Here is an 18,911-nt window from a genome sequence, read left to right as displayed (position 1 = left end):
GTGGCTTTGCTTTTAAATTAAGTGCCTATTAAACCTCTATTAACCATCAACAGCCTTTGTTGAGCTTTAACCTTAAAGGAGATTTTTTTCCCCAAATCATAGCCTTTTAATACCTTTAAATTGAATAAAGCTCATCAAATAATATTCATAAAACTACTATCTAATCTATTTTCCCATTCCATTGATTATTTACTTTCAAATAAAAAATATTATTAAATTGCAAATTTATTATTTTTTTTTAAATCACATTAATGAACTTTTGGCTAAGATCGAGTGTAATATCTGAAAACAACAAGTAAAAAAATATTTAAGGCTATAAAAAGAGCAAAATTCTCCTTTAAGACATGATAATCTACACAAAAGGATGCTGTTGTGGCTCAAGCTTTGTAAAATTTGTGTAAATAAATAATTAGTACATATTTCAGTTTAAATTTAAATAATATAATCAAATTTAAGAAATCTTAAATTCTAATTTTTTTTGTACATGCTTTTAGGGTGACCGTGCACACTTTACTAGTAACTAATAATAATAATATTCCATAGTAGCAATATAATGACGATGGCTATACATTTGGAAAATAAAACGTTTTAAATTAGTTCTGGTATGCTTTACCTATGAAGATATTCTTCTGGGCTCACGGATAAATTATTTACATCTGTTAAGTGTTAAATTACGTTGCTGTAAGAGAACGACTGAACAGACCTGAACGCAGGGGGCGGGGCTTTGAGAAGAATCCCGAAATCACAGCCTCATTTGCATATTTAAAGGGACGTTAGAGGTCTTCGTTTATCCATCCACCGTGCACCATATGAACCAGTAGTGTCTTCTCGACCTTCACAACAGCAACTCGATGTAGTAATTTCAAAGTTTGTGTATCTGTTTTTTGCGACGTCTAAAAAAAACTGAACTATTAACCCATTCACTGGGCGAGGGAGGGACTTTTTTCGAACCCTGAAGTTGCAAACCCGTAATACCACTCTTTGTCATCTGAACAGCTAGAAAACACACTCAAATGTCTCAATTCATGTTTTACAAACACAAACATGCAAAGACGGTTAGAGCAAAAAAGACCAACTGCCCTCTTATGGCACTGAGAATGGTGACAAACGCCAACAGATGGTAAGCAGTTCCTTGGTAACTCTGATGATTTATCTTTTTTTTTAGATTTCCTTTCATTTTATAACTGAGCTGAACCAGATTGGACTGTTATTTGTGAGTATATCTGTTCGTTTCAGTTTTCAATGCTGTAAAGTTTGCTCTTTCTTGTCAAAACAGTCAAAACTTTTGTTCTAGGCCACTTAAACTCATAATCTCTTTAAAAGCACTCCTGGAGTCTTCAGGAATTCACTTATGTTTCGTATTAATCATATGAAAATATGAGTGTAGTTGCTGTTTGAAGGCAACAATGACAGGTTGTACTTCTATACATCATTTTACACAGAAAGCAGACACACCCAGTCAAGCTCAGCCAAGATGGTATACCTCAAGTTTGACTACAAGCTAGTATGCAATTCACAGAAGCACTGGAAAGGCATTGCACATTGAGATCAGGGAGTCGGGTGCTGTGCTGCTGTCACGGGGCGTCTGGTTTTGGGGTTTCTCCAAACAAGGAGCCGAAGGAGCTGGGAATACCTGCTGAGTTTGGCATGGAATCGACCTGTGGCTCCACAGGAGTCAGAGTAATTTCCACTTCTCCTCTGTCTTCTAATAACGTTGCCGGCGGGAGGTACGAAACGGTGGACTGTGGCACTTCTTGGGGAGCCGGCCTTCCTTCTCTGGATAACGGCGCACGCTGGATGACCATCCTGCGGCTCAGCTCGTAACCCGGTTGGTTGGGCCCTTGCATTAGCAGGACGGACTGCTGCTTCTCAGGTTCTGCTGCAGGTTGATATTGGACCACTACACCTCTATGCTCAGCGTCTGTCACTTCCTGGATGGTCGGAAGCTGGCTAAGCATCAAGCCTTGCTGGTCCTGGATCACGATTTCCACCAACTGTGAAGGAGCGGCGGGTGCACAGGAAGGCAAGGCCTTTTGAATTACTCCTCTCGTGAGCAAAGCTGGATTTGGATTTGAGGTTGGGGCTGACGGCAGCTGCAGTGCCATGTCTTCTGGTCTTTGCTTTCTGGGTCGTCCTCTTTTGCGTTTCGGAGCAACACCAGCAGCTGACACTGAGGTGGTGGGGTCAGGGCCCCGCTTCGGAGCCGCCGGTCGCGCTCTCTGGACCACTGGAGTCGGAGCAGCGGAAGTGGCGACCGTGACTGATGTTTTCTCGCGCTCTGGGTAAGAAAGACTCACGCCTGATGGCAGAATCATAACAGGGACGGTGCCGCCTGGTTGAGAGGGTATCGTTGCGACTGTGATAGGCAGAGTGACTTGAACGCTGCCCGAATCGGCTGGTGCGAGACACGGTGGGGAGGTTTTCTCTGGAACGGTGCCTCTGGGAAGGAGCTGAGGCAGCTTCTTCATATAAGCCTCCACTCGAGCAGACTCAACCTTATTGGTTGGTTTTTCACTGACCTGCTGCTTATTGGATGGCGGCTGTTCCACACCGTCTTTCTCTTTTTGCTGCCAAAAACATCACAACGGTACTATATTTACCATTTATAGTATACAATACTGCTGTCATAAAACAAACCTGACAAGGTGATCAGCATGCCCTTATTTGGTTTGTTCTGTGAAACTGATTGGCTGATTATAAATTATCCCACTTTTGACATGGCTGCTTACCAAAAAAAAAGCCATTACATATTGATTTCAGTTGAGAAATATAAAAGTGGCACAGATATGTAGGAAATCAGTTGACTGGGACTATTATCATTTATACAGTCATTATAGAAAAATATTTGATGATACTCTATTCCAGAGATTAGTGCAAAACTGATTGATTTATGAATCAAAATTATTCGGGGGAGAAATTTGGGGGAAGAAGCACAGATATAAAATCTGAAATGTTCAAATTTCAGACCAGTATTACCTTATTTTCTGCACTGACATTATCTTCTTCTGCTCCACCTGCTCGGGAAGCTGCTGCAATCTTTTTAATTACTTTATGAGGTTTGGAGGGTCCGCCTATGAAAACCAAAAAACAAACCACAAATGTAGCTTCACTCCTAAAGCAATGTAGCAAAATCAGGGCTATTATTGTTAACTAAAACCATAAAATAATTAATTTAATTAAAATAAAATATTAAAAAAACTTGTTAATTCATCTAGTTGCCAATGCAACATTTCTCCTTTTCTTTAGTTTAACTACTAAAATAATTAAAATTAAACTAAAACTTAATAAAAACTACTTTATTTAAAAAAACGAATATAATATATATATATTTTTTTTTAAGATTTATTTTTGGCGTTTTTGCCTTTATTATGATAGGACAGTTTAAATCTGACAGAAAACAAAGTGGGAGAGAGAGAGGGGGGCGGGATCGGGAAAAGTCCTTGAGCCGGGATTTGAACTCGGGATGCCCATAGCACAGAAAATACAATCTAATTCAAACTATTAACAATAACTATAATAGTACATCAATGACACCACAATAATGCTAAGCAAATCTTAACATATCATCTTACTATTTTCACTTGCACGTACCTGCCAGAGCAGCTGAAGTGACAAGCTCGGCTTGGCTGCAGCGTGGGTTGACGATGTGCTCCTGTACGAGGAAGCGTGCGATTTCTACCACCGTGTCAAAAGAGCGCTTGAGGATCTTTTGGGCCCAGTCACAGATAAGTTCACAGGCTGCTTCGGTGACCTCTTGCTTGTAGGTTTGCACCAGTTCTGTCAGTTCAGACTGGAGGTGACACATCACATAGACAAAATATAACTGACAACCTATATCAGTGGCTTTCAACCCTGTGTGTGTGTGGGGGGCAGGGGAACAGGGTTGAAAACCACTGACCTATATTATTTTAATGTTGTGAAAGCAATTTAGAGAAAAAAGTCAGCAGTAAGAAGACAGTCATACCGGGTCATTTTTGAGGTCCAAGTTGGGCAATAATGGCATGTTTAACACAGTCTTTCGACGTATCCCACTATAGCAGTACGTGCTGGCAATTATGTTAAGGGACACCGAACAATACATTAGGTTTCATTAAATAAAACAATAAGAATTTTAGTTCAAATTTAGTTAAATTATTTGAATGAATGTAAAGCATGAGATTACATTTACTTGTCAAAAGTAAAAAGACATCTTGAAAACCTCTCTAAACGAAACCATTACAGAGAAAAACTGTATCAAGTGTGTTGACGATGTGTAGAAAGCCATCTAAATCTCTCAAATATTTAGAAATCTTTAACAGTTTAATGTGTGTTTTTACGAGATTGATGAATCTACATTCACTGAGATGTCTTCGACTGCTCTAGATAGGGTTTTAGAAGTCATAAATGTTTGTCTACGTTTATACAAATTAAATGAATTTAGAGACAAAAGGATATTTGGACTGTCCTCTACCACCCAGTCGTCGTGCTTTAATGTTTGGGAAGATGTCTCGGATGATTTTGCCAAAATTTGCTGCACTTAGAGGCCGATGCTGTAAGTTGTCACAGTGCTTCCTGTTTAGATATAAAAGCCAGTAAGTAATCATTGTATTTTGTGACAAATTGCAAACATGAACAGAAAAAAACTGATAATGGACCCTTAAAAGTCTAGGAAAACAGCAAGTGTTTACTTGAATTATAACTCTGTCTAAGAGGCTTGTGTGCATATTCTGCACCCCAGTCCTTACCGGTATGTCTCGTAAACATCTTGTTTAGGCAGGCAGGTGTCAGGATGTTCTTCCAAGTGGCTACGGATCCAGTTGCAGGTGTGAAGCTGGTCTGCCGTGTTGACCGAGTTTGAATCACCACTGGTGCACACAGAGAAGCAGTTTGCAAACATGTGTCAAATATGATATTTCTTGTCACATTTGTCATATTTCTAGCTAGCCTGATTAGCTGGGATTTTAAAAAATAAACTTAAGGGACATCAAATACTTTCATTTACTCAGATTAGATTTTTCAGAATTGATGCATTAAAAAATATACAGATTTAAAAAGCGGATCAAGGCTGACTGAAGTATACTTGTGTGATTTTATGTACCTCTTCTCTCCTGCACCTGGACCTGAGGGTAGCTGTAGATAAAGGTAGAGCTTATCGTTGTCAGAGAAACGCTGTACATCTTCCTAAGAGGAGACATGTCACAGGGAGAAAGACAGAATAAGGGCAAGAATATGTGCTCAGAAACACAAATAAGCTGATTGAGTTGAAATATTATACTATACAACAAGACAGTTATACAATCTCAGAAGGCTAACATTTCATGTTATTTTATCCTCTAAGAAACTTACCAAAATTTTGTCCACTTTGCCCTGCACATTTTTACTGTGAAAAGATGGAATGCGCATATATTTACATATACATCTGCATACACACATGTATAGTGCATTCATCAATGACATTAAGGGTTCGGGCTAAAAAGAATCTGCTAATAATTAACTAAACCTCAGGTCATCCAAGATGTAGATGAGTTTGTTTCTTCATCAAAACAGATTTGGAGAAATATAGCATTACATAATTTGCTCACCAATGGATCCTCTTCAGTGAATGCCTTAAAAGATTTCAAATGTCTTTCTTACAAACATGCAGCTTTTCGCTTCACACGACTGTAATTGATGGGCTGGAGTGTTGTGGATTATTGTGATGCTTTTATCAGTTATTTGGACTCTGATTCTGATGGCACCCATTCACTGTAGAGGATCCATAGGTAAGCAGGTAAAGTAATACTAAATTTCTCCGAATCCGTTCCAATGAAGAAACAATCATCACCACATTTTGAGGGTGAGTACATTTTCCACAAACTTTCCTTTTTAGGTAAAATATTCCCTTAATGCTACAGCTCTGCAAACACCACTCTGCTTAATTTTAACCATGATATACCATTTCTTCAGAAAATAAAGATTTAACATTCTATCTGAACCACAATGAAGAAAGAGTAAAAATAAATAGTTCTTACGAAATGTTGCTTTTAAGTTTCTGCAGCAGCATACTGGGCTCCGTCTCCCCCTCCCCAGCCGAGGCGTCTGCCTTTAACTGATCTTCTGCCATGTCTCAACCACACTGGACCGACAAACTGCATTCAGAACCCTCCTGGACCTGAAGCTCTAGAACACGAGGCAGATGTTAGTATGTGTCCACATAAGGTTTTGGATAACTTTCAAAGCTGAGTGTCTAATATGCAACAGTGTGTTTTAAAAAGTAAATTAATTCTAGGTTTATTGAGAGGATTATTCACCATGCAACCAGAACATTGCACATTAGATCAATGCAACTAAAAGTCAACAGAAAAAGTTGTAGGGTGTTGCAGTTTTAGACCATATATGTAGTATAAAGTGTTTAAAGGCACAATTGTTTTATAGTATTTCTTTAGTATGCACAAGAACTTAAAGTCTGCAGGCAATATGTTAAAACAGTCTAAGAACAAGCTGCTTACTGGTAAACATTCAATTCATCACATGTCTGTAAATGATCATCAGTTTCACTACAAACTGACATATTTAGGCCAGGTTTACACGTACAGCGACAGACTGTAAACACGAAATGAAACCACGCAAGCGCCTAATTCTCCCACGTCTAAACGCTCAAGATTTCGAGAATACAGCCACTCATGAAACTGTTAGGTCAATCGGATAGCGACCATGCCCCAATACTGCAGGGCTGTTTTTCCTGCCCCAGTCCAGACATTTCCTCATATTCAGCACACACGCACCCAATGAAGATCTCAACATAAGAAACTGACGCGTTCAGCCGGTGTATGCATGACACCAGGAGCAAATCCGATCACTTTCAATCACTTTAATGCATGATTTAATCTAATGTACGACTAGCATATATGAGATATGCACAGGTCTGGTTGATTACACCCATGTGTATCTCTTTGTGGGCGTATTGAAAGGCCAACCAACCAGAAACTAGACGAAGCCATTGGTTATTTATGACCAAAAGCTCATTTTAGCGCAAGTTAACCATATTCTCAAACGCAAACGCTCATTGATCACTAGAAATAAACCTCACAGCAGCCTAGTTTAAATGAGCGTGACATAGCAGCTAATAGGCTAACATGAGTTTGAACAGGCCGAAGAGACGTCGACTTAACGAAACCGACATAAATGAACAGTTACTTAATATAATTCGTAACTTAATTACATCATTTGTAAAAATAACTTTAGTTTTTAGTATATGTATGCACAAGCTAGCTATCGTTAATATCATTACCAATGACTGTTGCTATAGAACTAGCTAGCCACACTTGTACGCCTCGAAAACCTTCGATTATTACGTTAAAATACCTGGCCTTTCTCATAAACTATACCTATTGTCATTGTACAAAGTTTACCTAGTGTAATATCTCATTCAAATAGAAAATAATAGTACCGTTTATTTTATAAACGAAAAAGAAACTACCTGAGACAAATATAGAGCAAAAATCCCCTCTCGGCTTATTTTGTGATTGGACGACTGTGTTATGTCTGCCTGACTACAAAGCAAAGCTCGACGCTAGTTGGCTGGTTTGAGTCATCCTGCTTGGATACAGAATGAAAAGGCGATTTGATTGGTTAATGGTTTTATGCGAGTAAAAAAAAAAAAAGATAGAATCCTTTTAATATTCTGTCAGGCAGCTATCATATTTTGTGTACTTTTTCATAAAACATAAACAACTGTTATTGGGCTAACAATAATGAGTATTTTCTTAAAATGTTTAAAATTCACACTATGGATTTGTATGGTGGTATTAATACAATAATTGGTATTAATAAATACTACTGTTGTAATATGAATTGTTTACTGCCAAAGTCTTTACCTGCCATTTACGTTTATGTACTGAAAGCAGGAACACTTAATTGTAAAAGCAAGAACACTACATTTATGAACACAGCTTTTCAATCATTAATACAGCTCACGCTAATGTCAAGCTCAACTCAATCCTAGGAACATGAAAAGAGCAACTTTTTACACTCCTTTGATTTATTTCACTCCAGTAACTTAGTCACCTTAAATAAACTTAATGTCACATGAATTTATTGTGTGTTGTTTACCAAATAAAATTATCCAGAATTTGATTTGTTGACATTTCCGAGCCCAGTTTGCAGTAAATTAAGAGCCATGTGTTTATGCTTTCATATTCTCCCAAAAGCAATTCTTAAAAAGTCTTACTAACATATATTACTCCTAATACCTTCTCCTGGAGGTGCCGACAAAACTAATTTTATCTGTATTTCAAGAAGACTTACTGAATTATTCTAAATCCGTAAAACATATTAAAATAGCTCTGTTCAATTAAAAAAAACGGTAATTTATTTTTTAATTAAAAAAAATTTTTTTTTGAAAGTGTTCGCTGCCAATCGAGACTTTTATTTTGACATCTACGTCGCTTGGCTCGAAAGGAAAAGGAAGTAGCGCATGTTCTACACAAGTTTGACCCTTGTGGATGTAACGAGGAAGATAGAAGGCCTCGTAAAAGCTACTGGTACTGAGTTACCACAGAGACTGTGTGTTTAAACTTAACAACATTAGCAAGATAATTTATCATTGAGAAATATTGTATGTGTTCTGCAGACTTTGTCAATAAACCCAACCAAATGTTTTAGTCCGTTTCCTTGTTTTTATGCCACAGACACATGCTACCAGCTGATACACATGGCTTATTTTCTGTACAAACGTACATTACCATTCAAAAGTTAGGGTCAGAAATTAATACTTTTGTTATTTTTGTTGCTTGTGTGTTAAATTGATAGATTAAAAAAGACATTTGTAATGTTACAAATGATTTCCATTTCAAATAAATGCTATTTTGAACTCTATTCATCAAAGAATCCTGAAAAATGTGAAAAAGTTTCCACAAAAATATTGAGCACAACTGTTTTTAACATTGAGATTAAAAAGAAATGTTTCAAATCAGCATATTTAGAGTGATTTCTGAAGGATTGTGTGGCACTGAAGACTGGAGTAATGACTTCTGACATTTCAACTGTTTTCTATTCAAATGATATTTTAAAATATTACTGCTTTGACTGCATTTCAGAAATGAATTTAGCCATGGTGAGCATAAGAGAATGCTTTCAAAAACGTTAAAAAATATTATCAACACCACTCAGTATTCTGCCTAACACTAACCTCTACTGAACAAGTAGTAGACACAGTTTACAGACCATAAAAGCCTAACGCAATTTTAGGTGAAGTTTTTGCTGTGTTTACACATTAAAAACAATGCATTTCTTCCTTTAGTTTTAGACATTTAAATATGGTTCAGTTATCAGAAATCTGAGAGTGTTTATGTACCTTGCAGATGGACCCAAAGACACATCACCAGAAGACACGCTTCAGAAAACATACACACCATCTTTGAAAACCCTAGAGGAAGAAGTTATGGAGAAAATGAACATTCAGGAAGATAGAAGGCCTCGTAAAAGCTACTGGTACTGAGTTACCACAGAGACTGTGTGTTTAAACTTAACAACATTAGCAAGATAATTTATCATTGAGAAATATTGTATGTGTTCTGCAGACTTTGTCAATAAACCCAACCAAATGTTTTAGTCCGTTTCCTTGTTTTTATGCCACAGACACATGCTACCAGCTGATACACATGGCTTATTTTCTGTACAAACGTACATTACCATTCAAAAGTTAGGGTCAGTATTATTTTTTAAAAAGAAATTAATACTTTTGTTATTTTTGTTACTTGTGTGTTAAATTGATAGATTAAAAAAGACATTTGTAATGTTACAAATGATTTCCATTTCAAAGAAATGCTATTTTGAACTCTATTCATCAAAGAATCCTGAAAAATGTGAAAAAGTTTCCACAAAAATATTGAGCACAACTGTTTTTAACATTGAGATTAAAAAGAAATGTTTCAAATCAGCATATTTAGAGTGATTTCTGAAGGATTGTGTGGCACTGAAGACTGGAGTAATGACTTCTGACATTTCAGCTTTTCTATTCAGATGATATTTTACAATATTACTGCTTTAACTGCTTTTCTGAAATGAATTTAGCCTTGGTGAGCATAAGAGAATGCTTTCAAAAACGTTAAAAAATATTACCAACACCACTCCGTATTCTGCCTAACACTAACCTTTACTGAACAAATAGTAGACACATAAAAGCCTAACGCAATTTTAGGTGAAGTTTTTGCTGTGTTTACAACTGATGTCTGAAGTAGTATTAAACAAATGCAACTTGAAAACTAGCTTCTTTGTCTTAGCAACAACAAACTATGTTTATCTATCTGTTCATCTACCTAACAATTGATAAAATATCATAAAAAATACATTATGTATAGGGGTTCTATCTAGAGTTTCTCGAGTAGACCTATGGGTCAGTTATGTTTTTGTTTTTTTTGCAAGACTATCGTATATAATAACATTCGGGGTTTTTTCAGTTGTTCGTCAGTTTATTCATTCATTGGTTTATTGATGAGATTCCACTCCAGTCCAGTTGGTGGCAGTGTTGCGGAATCCTGTGAAACGGTGCAGCGGATGTTGAGGATATACTTCACGATGGTGGAAGAGAAAAATGTTTATGGGTCTAATGGTTAAGAGAGGAACGATTTATAATTATTAACAGTTATCACTTGTTTGTTTAGACTAATATATTTATGTTGATCGCGTAATTTAAAACCTGCTTTTCTAATGCAAGCACAGCTCCTACAGCAAGCGTTGAATTATCTGGAGGCGAATTTGTCATCGATGTTGAGATCTGACATTTATTAGATATTTACACACAATCTTGGTCCTTATAAATCTGGGAGTACAGGAGGATATGGGATCAGTGGAGCTGCTTTGATGAAAGTGATGCAAAAGTAGCTCGTCAGCGATTCTTGTGTCTGATTCACTCTCTTATGAACTGAACTGAACGGGTCTGATCGGTGGAGATGTCTCTGGTAGCGTACGACAGCAGCGACGACAGTGATCGCGATGAATCGCCGGCTTCACCTCTTCGCCCCGCGGGTAAGATCGGCGGACTCTTCACGTCTCTGCCCGCGCCGAAAACCGCGGATCAGACATCAGCTCCTCAACCTAAGAGGATGACTATAGATCTGCCCAAACCCAAGAAACGCACAGAGCCCGTTAAAATCACCGTTCCTGAAATAAAACCAGCAGATGTGAGTTTTAGAGATCCATTAATGCCCAATCATTTTACTGAAACTGTTTCTGACTGATGGTGTTTTTCTGTTCTAGTCTGACTCTGATGATGATGAGCCCGTCCGAAAGAAATCAGCTCCTCGGGTATGGATAAAAAAAAAAAAAGCATTTGAGTCTATTAGTGTTTTTTTTTCCTTCACCAAAACAGCTGTGATTTAATTTTAAATGATTATTTTCTCCCTTTTCTGACCCTTAGAATTAAACAAGCTATTTTAAAAATATATTTAAACAAATATTAAATATCTATAATTAGATATAAATATATTTATTAGATATAAATGTATAATGAACTATCTGATCCTTAGGATTAAACAAGCTTGTTTTTAAATATTTAAATATATAAAAGTATTATTAAATATCTATAATTAGATATAAATATATTTATTTGATATAAATTATTTATAATTAACTATTAAGTATGTTTACTACAGTTCCTTTATTGAGTGCAACAGTCAGGTTTTGGAAATAAAAATCTCCTTATTTTTTCCATAGGTGAATTGAATTTAAATTCTAACTTATAAACCATTAAAAACAGACCTACTGTGAGGAAAAAACAAACCTACTCTGCAGAAATCTCCACCAATCTAGTGCTGTCAAACGATTAATCGCATCCAAAATAAAAGTTTGTGTTCACATAATATATGTGTGTGTGTTTACTGTGTATATTTATTATGTATATATAAATACACACATACTGTATATATTTATGTATTTACATGTGTATATATATTCATATAATTTATATTATATATAAATATATTTAATATCTAAACATAACGCTTTTTTCTTAAATATATACATGCAATGTATGTGTATGCACACAATGTGTGTGTATTTATATATACATAAGTATAAACAGTACACTCATATATGTTATGTAAACAAAAACTTTTATTTTGGATGCGATTAATCGCAATTAATCGTTTGACAGCACTAAGAGAATCATAACAAGCAAATCTTTCCACTCTCAAACTACTTAAATATTTGTATGCATAATATGCATATTTTATAGTAAACGTAAAATATATTGTTTCTATACACATAATCAACATGTTTAAATCAATTGTTTAATATGAATCATTTTTAATTAAATTGTGTCATTCACAATGCTTCATAGGATTGTAGTTCTTTCCCTCATGAATAATGATTAAGGCATATGTTAATGAGCTGTTGGTTGTAGCATCAATACCACAGCATTCTCGCGCTGGCCCATTTTTCATCATAATGTTAAAAAACGTGAATGTATAAATGGTCTCTGTGAATTTACATAATAGTAAAAAAAAGAATATTTTCTCTATATTCTTCCAGGGAGGTGGTGGTCTGTCCTCTCTGCTTCCCCAGCCTAAGAATCTGGTGGTGAAGGAGACCGCGCGGCCCCTGCTGCCGCACACCCTAACCAAACGCCCTGGGTCAGATAAGCCGAAGGCGACCCCAGCAAAGTCCCAGGCTCTTTCTGGAAGCAGCCCGTCCCCGTCCGCCATCAAAGCGGCTGCAAAGTCAGCGGCGCTGCAGCTAGCCAAACAAATGGCCGCGGATGAAGAGGGAAGTGACGATGAACTCGCTCCAGAGAACTACTTTTCCCTTCCGGAAAGCTCAGCACAGCCTGTGATGTCTCAAAACCCGCATTCTCAGCAGTACATTCCCTCTCTGCACCCTCCACCCGGTGTGGAGGACGCCCCACTGGACTTTGTTCCTAACGCAGACAGTCACAGTAGATCAGCCGGAGCCATGCAAGACTATGAGAGCGGAGAATATCAACATCAGTATCCCGCAAATCCACTGCCAGAGACTTCTCCACAGGTAAAACCTGTCCTTATGAAGAAGCTTCATACCCCAGTATATTGCTTGTCATGTCAGCAGCTGATGTTTTATGCATGTGTTTGGCAGGATTACTATGGTGAAGGATATTACCAAGACCCGAACCCTGCGGCTGATGAGCAAGAGGATTCAGGATCCTCTTCATTGTTCAATGATGAAGCAGTAAGTTGTTTGTAGTATCTTTATTATCTCAGGGATGTGTTTGTTCTGTATTTATATGGATTATTTACATATTTTTCAAGCTGAAGTATGACCCACATAAATAGCTTGAATAAAAAATGCGTTTATTCCACTTATAGACATAAATATTAGTATTTGAATTTTATTATCATTCTTTAAATAAAATAATAATCAATATTGTTGGTATTTCTCATTTCTAAACATTTTATAGTATTGCCATGTTGCAGTAACATATTGTAATTTAAATAATAATGAAATAAAATATAATAATAATAATAATTATTATTAGATCATTTTTATTGTACAGTACAATATTATTATTGCAATAGTAATGTGTTTCTTTGTTAATTTAATTTTTGTAATTTAAATAATAATAAAAGTATCATTTAGAACAATAGCAACATTTGAATGTATTATTATTACACTGTTATTTTTTATTGTACAGTATAGTAGTATTATTGCAATATATTAGTAATATATTTCTTATAGTATATATTTCTTTATAATATATTAATTTTAGTGCTGTCAAACGATTAATCGCGATTAATCGCATCCAAAAGAAACGTTTTTGTTCACATAATATATATGTGTGTGTGTGTACTGTGTATTATGTACAGTATATATAAATACAAACACATGCATGTATATATTTAAGAACAAATATGTTATGTTTATATATTAAATATATTTATATATAATATAAATTATATGAATATAAATATATACATGTAAACACATGTAAATATTTTCAAAATATATGCTGTATGTGTGTGCTTTTATATATACATAATAAATATACACAGTACACAAACATATATTAACAAACAATGAATTGGTTTATTTTTTTTATTTTAGTAATTAAAAAATTTAAATATGATTTATTACATTCTCTCTTTTATTGTACATTATTGCAATAATATTTATAAATACTATATATTTCTTAGTAATAGTGACTTGTTTTTTGTAATTTTGTAACTTTATTGATTGAATTCATGTAATTTAAATAATAAAATATTTAATTAATCATAATAATTATTATTATTGTAATGTCATATTGAATGGGAACATTTTGTCCTTAGCTGATCAGATTTTTTTAATCCATAATCCTAAATTTAGTTGTGTATTTATCTCACATCTTTGAATGATGCTTCATATCATACATCTTATTGAGATTTTATATATAATTTTGCCTGGTGAATGCAAAAGAGGTGTAAAATTCTGTATAGCGACCTACCAACCACTAAGAATGCTCTAGCAAATATCTAGTGCTTCCCAGCATCATGACAGCAGCGGCGGCTACAGGGGAAACAGAATCGTGGAAGAGAAGAAATCAAGTTCCTGGAGATCAAAGGAGACGATCAGCTGAGTGGCAATAAGCAATGGCTGACAAAGAACATGACAGCAGAGGCAGAGCCCCGCAAGTCCTTCAGCAAGGTGAGCACCTCAAGTGTCCGTTTTCTGATGGCTGTTTGTTTGAAGGAGATAAATGAAAGAAAAAGTCTGACTTTTCCATCTCCTTTCCAGAAAAAAGGAGATCAGCCAACAGGACAACAGAGACGCAAGCACCAAATCACATATCTGATTCATCAGGCCAAGGAACGCGAGCTGGAACTCAAGAACAACTGGGCTGAAAACAAGTTAACTCGACGACAAACGCAAGCCAAGTATGGATTCTAATGGACTGGATATCAAGATGTTGTGCACACCTCTACCTAATGTCGAGCAGATTTTGTCCGAGACTGCAGCCAATACAGAAATGCCATCTTTTTGCCAGCTTTTAGAGATGTAATACCAGTTTGTATTGTTTCGGAAAGGAGCTGAGGACTTTAAAACACTATTGGCTGCTATTATAATGTTGAAGATTGCTCCCAGTTGTCTACCTAATATTATCGTTCCATTTAAACTACATTGGGTTTTGGGTCACCTGTAACATAATAGTAGCTGTTGTTGGTTCACATGATTTATTTGTTTATTAAATGATTGGGATGTCTTGACTTGGGAAGGTCTTGTCTTCCACACTGCCATCGTGAGCAGTGGCATATATATATATATATATAAAAAAATTGGAAACACTTTACAATAAGGTTCTTTATGTTAACATTAGTTCTTTTTATAGCATTTCTTCATTTTGGTCAGTGTTAATATAGAAATACTGTTTATTGTTAGTTGAAAATGCATTCATTACTGTTAATGTATACAAAATTAATATTAAATGTTAATGTATACAATCTTATTGTAAAGTATTGCAAAACCTTGTAAAAAAGTATTTGAGTGAATCTTCCTATCTTTTAGCTGCTTGTTTTCATATGAATGTTGATTCTTAATCGTAGAACCATGAATAAAGAATAACAATTTCACTGCAACTGTAGAAAATATACTCCAATTTTCATTTTGTGTGTAAAAACACTTTTATGTGTGAAATAGTTCCTATATCACTGCCGGAAATAAAAATACATAAACCTGCGCACAATACACTTTCTTTACAGTATAATTTGACATTTACTCTATTTTTACATAGAGCTGCAGAAGGTTAAAAGGACTTTAATGCTAAATGTGTAAAAATGTAGGAATGAGTTCAAGACACAAAATATTAAACTGAACAATGATTTCATATTAATTGAATTTGGGTGTTTTACTCAACTTTAAAAAAATGTTGAAAATGTCAGTTACTTGAATTTGAACTTCATACAGATTTTTAGCCATTTAAATGGGTTGGACTAGTAGTAAATACACCCAGCCGTTACTGGAGGATGGAACATTGTGAAGGTCGAACTTACAGTACTCTTCAAAAATTATTTATTTAGATAAATCACCAGTATGTTAGAGAGATCTCTTGACAGGGCAAGAAAAGTTTGTTCGGGTGGCCCCTTGATGCCAAAAAAATTATTACTGCACTTGGACAACATGCTCTTTCAGCCCTATCTGGGCAGACTAACCATTTTCAAACAGATGCTTCCCATATCACATAACACACAGTGACAAGATGACCCAGTAAAAATGGCAGTGATTTTTTGGTACTTCAGATCTCATTCTCAACAGAGAATGATTTTGTTGAGGTGGAACACGACACTTCCAGCTGAAAACTATGCTGGAACTTTATGATGCTGTCAAGTTGATACGGACATTCTGAAGTGAGACGGCGACTCTGGGCTGTTCTGGAAGGAAAAGATACTTCTAAGTACAAGCTATGTAATAGATCGCAACATAATCACTAATGAATGCATCATGTGCAGTGGTGTAAAAATGTAAATAATGTGATGAGATGTAAATAATAGAATCATATATCTCAATATACCCAAATGTGACCCTGGACCACAAAACCAGTCATAAGGGTCAATTTTTCGAAATTGAGATTTATACAACATCTGAAAGCTGAATAAATAAGCTTGGTGTAATGGTTTGTTATGATAGGACAATATTTGGCCGAGATACAACTGTTTGAAAATCTGGAATCTGAGGGTGCAAAAAAATCAAAATATTGAGAAAATCGCCTTTAAAGTTGTCCAAATGAAGTTCTTAGCAATGCATACTGCTAATCAAAAATTAGGTTTTTAATAAATTTACAGTAGGAAATTTACAAAATATCTTCATGGAACATGATCTTTACTTAATATCCTAATGATTTTTGGCATAAAAGAAAAATCTATAATTTTGACCCATACAATGTTTTTTTGGCTATTGCTACAAATATACCCCAGCGACTTAAGACTGGTTTTGTGCTCCAGGGTCACAAATAGCGGAAAGAAAAAAAAATCATAAAAGTAATACAGCAGTCAGAGGTTAACCTAGTGATTTAGGTTACTTGATGTAGGAATAATACTGTTATTGACAATAAAGTATATTATTTTATTTTTAATCAATTAAATATATAATATATATATATATAAACATAAAGCTTTTTCTCTCCAAAATTATGTACTTTGATGTTACAGGAAAAATAGTTTATAAAAATGTATAAATAAATACAGAATATTTATTCTTTTTATTTTTAAATATACAATTAAGCTAAGTTTCTCCTATATTTCCCCAAAATTACGTATTTTGCTACACATTTTTGTATGACAAGTGAAAATAGTAAATATTTGGTACTTGATGCACACCACTTTCATCAGTCATTTTGATTTGATGTTGTAATAAATAAATAAACCCAAAAACAAGTGGACAGTGATATAGCAATGTGGGTGAGGATGTAACATCCCATCCTGAAATGTTAAAAAAAAAAAAATTTAAAGACAAAGAACATCGTATATCATGCATCATGCAGTAAATGACAAATTTTAAATTCACATTTTTTAATTTATTTGACTAGATACACTTCATTTCCCTGTTCTAAGTGAGAATTTACATAGTGTGATGAAGATCATGTTAATTTATTTCAAAAATGTTGTACTTTAACTCTTTAAAACAAGTTTGAAAAATAAGAAAAACAGACCACACAAAAAGAAATAAACGAAAATCATTTTATTTGTACAAATTCCTTGTGTATATTCTCCAAGTTGTTTCCTGCAAAGCATTTTAGTGAAGAAAACACTACTCTGAATCTGACTGCTCTTGCTTTTCCTGTTTCTTCATCAGCAGCCGTTGACTGGGCTCCACAAACTGCACCACAGACATGGGCACCCTGACTGTGTCCACTCCGTTCACCTGAGAGAGGAGAAAACAACATTCAGATAAGCAATGAATGAATTATATGAGAGCATTTGAGCTAAATTATCCTAAAACTGTATTTTAAAGTAAATGTACTTACTGTGACATTACACCAGTACTCTCCAGGCCCTGTGATTGGTTCTTCTGGAAGAGTCAAGGCATGTGTCGGCACAACCACACCGAGCTGTGGACAGAAACACAGCAAATTGTAAAAACATAACATAATAAAGCACTGCATTGGATTATGTGAACAATGTGGGTCTGCATTATTTTTATACACGCATATACACCTGTGTGTGTGTATATACAGTGCCGTGAAAAGGTTTTTGTCCCCTTCCTGTTTTTTATTTTTTGCATATTTGTCACACTTAAAAGATTCAGATCATCAAACTAATTTTAATATTACACAAAGATAAAGCAAGTAAATACAAAATGCAGGTTTTAAATTATTTCTTTTATTAAGGGAAAAAAGCTGTCCAAACCTACCTGGCCCTACATGAAAAATTAATTGCCCCCTCCTGTTAAATCATAAAAGAACTGTGATTAACCACATTATTTTAGAAAGCTGAGTTAAATTTCACTAGCCACACGCAGGCCTGATTACTGCCTGACCTGTTGAATCAAGAAATCACTTAAATAGAATCTGTCTGACAAAGTGAAGCATGCTTAAAGAGCAACACATCATGCCGCGATCTAAAGAAATTCAAGAACAGATGAGAAACAAAATAGTTGACATGTATCAGCCTGGAAAGGGTTATGAAGCCATTTCTAAGGCTTTGGGACTACAGCGAACCACAGTCAGAGCCATTAACCACAAGTTTGTGAGCTCAAGCTCAAGCGCACTTGGGTTATGCAGCAGGACAATGATCCAAAACACACCAGCAAGTCCACCGTTGAATGGCTCAAGAAAAACAAAATTAAGGTTTTGGAGTGGCCAAGTCAAAGTCCGGGCTTAAATCTGATTGAGATGTTGTGGCATGACCTTAAACTGCTCGAAAACCCTCCAATGTGGCTGAATTAAAACAATTTTGCAAAGAAGAGTGGGCCAAAATTCCTTTACAGCGATGTGAGACTCATTGCGAGTT

General features: G+C 35.4%; 3 protein-coding genes across 6 annotated transcripts; 1 reads left to right on the top strand and 2 right to left on the bottom strand.

Moving 5' to 3' along the window:
- Nucleotides 1–790: 790 nt before the first annotated feature.
- LOC107753463 (DNA-binding protein RFX5-like) lies at nucleotides 791–7,497 on the bottom strand. 3 transcript variants are annotated; one of them, XM_016569608.1, is made up of 10 exons: nucleotides 7,439–7,497; nucleotides 5,991–6,138; nucleotides 5,326–5,359; nucleotides 5,078–5,160; nucleotides 4,725–4,844; nucleotides 4,435–4,551; nucleotides 3,965–4,043; nucleotides 3,592–3,790; nucleotides 2,977–3,071; nucleotides 791–2,567 (listed from the first exon to the last, which is right to left on the bottom strand). In XM_016569608.1, exons 2-10 carry the CDS (start codon nucleotides 6,080–6,082, stop codon nucleotides 1,575–1,577), a joined length of 1,812 nt encoding a protein of 603 aa, XP_016425094.1. In that variant the 5' UTR covers nucleotides 6,083–6,138; nucleotides 7,439–7,497; the 3' UTR covers nucleotides 791–1,574. The 3 variants fall into 3 exon arrangements, with proteins under 3 accessions (XP_016425094.1, XP_016425095.1, XP_016425096.1); XM_016569609.1 differs by having other exon boundaries at nucleotides 7,409–7,466; XM_016569610.1 differs by lacking the exon at nucleotides 7,439–7,497 and adding an exon at nucleotides 6,744–6,876.
- Nucleotides 7,498–10,484: 2,987 nt separating this feature from the next.
- Nucleotides 10,485–15,542, top strand: prcc (proline rich mitotic checkpoint control factor). 2 transcript variants are annotated; one of them, XM_016569611.1, is made up of 6 exons: nucleotides 10,485–11,141; nucleotides 11,218–11,265; nucleotides 12,490–12,981; nucleotides 13,069–13,164; nucleotides 14,470–14,613; nucleotides 14,704–15,542. In XM_016569611.1, exons 1-6 carry the CDS (start codon nucleotides 10,911–10,913, stop codon nucleotides 14,854–14,856), a joined length of 1,164 nt encoding a protein of 387 aa, XP_016425097.1. In that variant the 5' UTR covers nucleotides 10,485–10,910; the 3' UTR covers nucleotides 14,857–15,542. The 2 variants fall into 2 exon arrangements, with proteins under 2 accessions (XP_016425097.1, XP_016425098.1); XM_016569612.1 differs by lacking the exon at nucleotides 14,704–15,542 and having other exon boundaries at nucleotides 13,069–13,172.
- A 1,929-nt stretch (nucleotides 15,543–17,471) lies between these two features.
- Nucleotides 17,472–18,172, bottom strand: LOC107753475 (39S ribosomal protein L9, mitochondrial-like). Its single transcript, XM_016569627.1, has 2 exons — nucleotides 17,927–18,172; nucleotides 17,472–17,823 (listed from the first exon to the last, which is right to left on the bottom strand). Exons 1-2 carry the CDS (start codon nucleotides 18,062–18,064, stop codon nucleotides 17,710–17,712), a joined length of 252 nt encoding a protein of 83 aa, XP_016425113.1. The 5' UTR covers nucleotides 18,065–18,172; the 3' UTR covers nucleotides 17,472–17,709.
- Nucleotides 18,173–18,911: the final 739 nt, after the last annotated feature.

This window comes from Sinocyclocheilus rhinocerous, unplaced genomic scaffold (assembly GCF_001515625.1).
Source record: "Sinocyclocheilus rhinocerous isolate Xijiao unplaced genomic scaffold, SAMN03320098_v1.1 scaffold1403, whole genome shotgun sequence".
NCBI classification, from domain to species: Eukaryota; Metazoa; Chordata; class Actinopteri; order Cypriniformes; family Cyprinidae; genus Sinocyclocheilus; species Sinocyclocheilus rhinocerous.
This window is presented reverse-complemented; position numbering and strand designations above follow the sequence as displayed.

Excerpts from the sequence above, each read along its gene's own strand:
- LOC107753463 (XM_016569608.1), bottom strand. The coding sequence starts at position 6,082 with ATGGCAGAAGATCAGTTAAAGGCAGACGCCTCGGCTGGGGAGGGGGAG. Across the intron at positions 5,360-5,990 it reads AAACTTAAAAGCAACATTTC|TAAAAATGTGCAGGGCAAAG; the intron begins GTAAGAACTATT and ends ATCTTTTCACAG. Across the intron at positions 4,845-5,077 it reads CCAGGTGCAGGAGAGAAGAG|TGGTGATTCAAACTCGGTCA; the intron begins GTACATAAAATC and ends TGTGTGCACCAG.
- prcc (XM_016569611.1), top strand. The coding sequence starts at position 10,911 with ATGTCTCTGGTAGCGTACGACAGCAGCGACGACAGTGATCGCGATGAA. Across the intron at positions 11,142-11,217 it reads CTGAAATAAAACCAGCAGAT|TCTGACTCTGATGATGATGA; the intron begins GTGAGTTTTAGA and ends TTTCTGTTCTAG. Across the intron at positions 14,614-14,703 it reads CCCGCAAGTCCTTCAGCAAG|AAAAAAGGAGATCAGCCAAC; the intron begins GTGAGCACCTCA and ends TCTCCTTTCCAG.
- LOC107753475 (XM_016569627.1), bottom strand. The coding sequence starts at position 18,064 with ATGCAGTGCTTTATTATGTTATGTTTTTACAATTTGCTGTGTTTCTGT. Across the intron at positions 17,824-17,926 it reads AGTACTGGTGTAATGTCACA|GTGAACGGAGTGGACACAGT; the intron begins GTAAGTACATTT and ends CTCCTCTCTCAG.